The 2,500-nt window shown below is 43.5% G+C and overlaps 1 protein-coding gene across 1 annotated transcript in view; it reads right to left on the reverse strand.

The window, feature by feature from the left end:
- Positions 1 to 2,500, reverse strand: part of LOC143301995 (uncharacterized) — a 253,776-nt gene that overhangs the window by 10,921 nt on the left and 240,355 nt on the right. Inside the window, exon 16 of the mRNA XM_076616479.1 lies at positions 827 to 964. Coding sequence (XP_076472594.1) covers positions 827 to 964 — 138 coding nt within the window. The remainder of the gene's footprint in view (positions 1 to 826; positions 965 to 2,500) is intronic.

Here is a 2,500-nt window from a genome sequence, read left to right on the forward strand (position 1 = left end):
TCGAAGCGCTTTCACACCAGTCTTTCACACGCATGCATAACTCTAAAACTGGAGAAATTGAAGACAAGGAAGAGGCAGGGAAGGGAGGCTATTTTGGGAAGAGGTGGGTTTTAAGGCCAGACTTGAAAGAGCTGAGTGCGGAGACCTGACGAAGCGAAAGAAGGAAGTTCATTCCAATTACAAGGTCCACAGACAGAGAAAGAACGGCGTCCAACAGTGGAGTGTTTGAATCTGGGTATGCGTAAACAGAGTGGATCCGAAGCCGATCGTAGAGAGCGAGATGGAGTGTAGAGGTGAAGGCAGCCACAAAGATAGGAAGGGGCAGATTTGTGAATACATTTATAACATAGAGTGCTGATCTTATACTTTATTCTGTGTGAGACAGAGAGCCAATGGAGATGTTGCAAAATAGGAGTGATGTGCTCACACAAAATATTACACACCACACCACACCACACCACTACAATGCAATTCAGGTCAATTCAATGCAATTCAAAAGATCACAATTCAATGCAATACACTGCAAATACACTGCACCACACTACTATACAACACACCACAATACAACACAACACAACACAATACAATACGATACAATACAATACATAATGCATTCCAATACAACGCAATCCAACACAACACGATACAATAACAATGGAAATCCAAATCCAAACGCAACCCAACGCAAACACAAATGGCAAATGCAACACAGACCAACACACACAACACAATAATCCAATCCCAACACAAACAAGACCCCCCCCCACCCCCCAGCCGTCCCCCCCCCCCAACCCTCCCTCCCCCCACACCCCCCACCCCACCTCACCTTGACACACTCATCGTTGGGCGCCTCCACCGCGTCGTAGGCCTCCATCTTGGTGGTCAGAGCCTCCAGGCGCTCCAGCTTGTGCAGGTGGTCCATCTGGCTATCGATCCTGCCCACGCAGTTGTCTACCTTGCCGATCTGCAACACAAGTTTCGAGTTTTAATCATCCTTTCACTCCTATGGGATCCATGGAGTATGGAGGATTACTGCAAAACAATGTTTTCATGCCCAGAACAGTTTCAGTTTCAGTTTCGGTAGCTCAAGGAGGCGTCACTGCGTTCGGACATATCGCGACACCACGTCTTCCAAGCAGATGCCTGACCAGCAGTGTAACCCAACGCGCTTAGTCAGGCCTTGAGAAAGAAAAAAAAAGTAAATAAACAAATAAATAAATGAATAATAGATAAATAAAGGAGGGGGGTAGAGGGGGTGCAGGGTAATGTGTGTGTGTGAGGGGGGAATGGGGGGGGGGGGGGCTCATGTACGTTTATGTGTATTTGATTGTGCTTTCATATCTATGAAACTGCATGTCTGGTGCATATCTGTTATGCATATGTGTATGTATGTGTGAATGTGTGTCTGCATGTTTTACATTTATTTGCTTATTTATCATTATTGTTGTCTTTTTTTTTAAATTCTATTTCATTTTATTTATTTATTTATTTATCTATTTATTTTTATTTTTGTACGCTTGTAGTTGACTTCATTAAGTTTTTGCGCCCAGAACAAACATTTCCAAATACCCAACAATGTGACATAAAAGTTGAGAAAACACAAATGTCTTTTAACTCCAAAAGTGTAGTTAGGCAACATTTGCAAATCTAATCATCTTACTTACAAGGGAAGTGTCTGGGTTTGTTCCAATGTACCTTTTATTTGCCTGTGTGCTAGCTGAATCGGTATCGTAAGACTTGAAGTTGTGTACCTTGTGTAATGGAGAGAGTTACCACTCTTTACTATTTGTTAATCATCTTACTTGCAGCTACAAATGACTTTTTTGCCTCCTTTGAGCATATTACAAAAATTAAAAACCGATTTTGGAGACAAATATTTTTTATATTTTTTTAGGAACATATCTATTTCGTAACAGATCATAACTGGGACATTCCATTATAAAATGAAACTCATCCCCAATCACAGACATGTTACAAACCTTACAAAGCCGTAACTCTCATGGTATGCCTTTGTGTCTCCCTGTTTCTATTTCCAGCTGATGATTACTACTTCGAAATCTGAAGAAGGTGATAACATATTTATCAGGCATTTGACTTATATATATATTCTCTACCAAATCCACTTTTGAAATTTTGACACACACACACACACATACAACCCACATCCGTCTTCCCCGCACATTTCAATCCTCATCCCTCCCCTCCCTCACACACACCTCCTACCACCAACAATCACGCCACCCTCCCCTCACACCTCCCTACACCCACACTCCACCCTCTTCTCCTACCACAACGTCCCCCCGCACCCCCCCACACACACACACACCACACACACACACATCAAACAGCCACAACCCACATCTGCTCTCCCACACACATTCAATCTTCTCTCCCTCCCTATTTCCCCTTCACCACCACACCCACCCCAAAACTAAGTTACCCATTCCTCCCACCACACCCACAAAACAACCCCCCCCCTTACCCACCCCCCTTACACACC

Source organism: Babylonia areolata, chromosome 28, assembly GCF_041734735.1.
Source record: "Babylonia areolata isolate BAREFJ2019XMU chromosome 28, ASM4173473v1, whole genome shotgun sequence".
Classification (NCBI taxonomy): domain Eukaryota; kingdom Metazoa; phylum Mollusca; class Gastropoda; order Neogastropoda; family Buccinidae; genus Babylonia; species Babylonia areolata.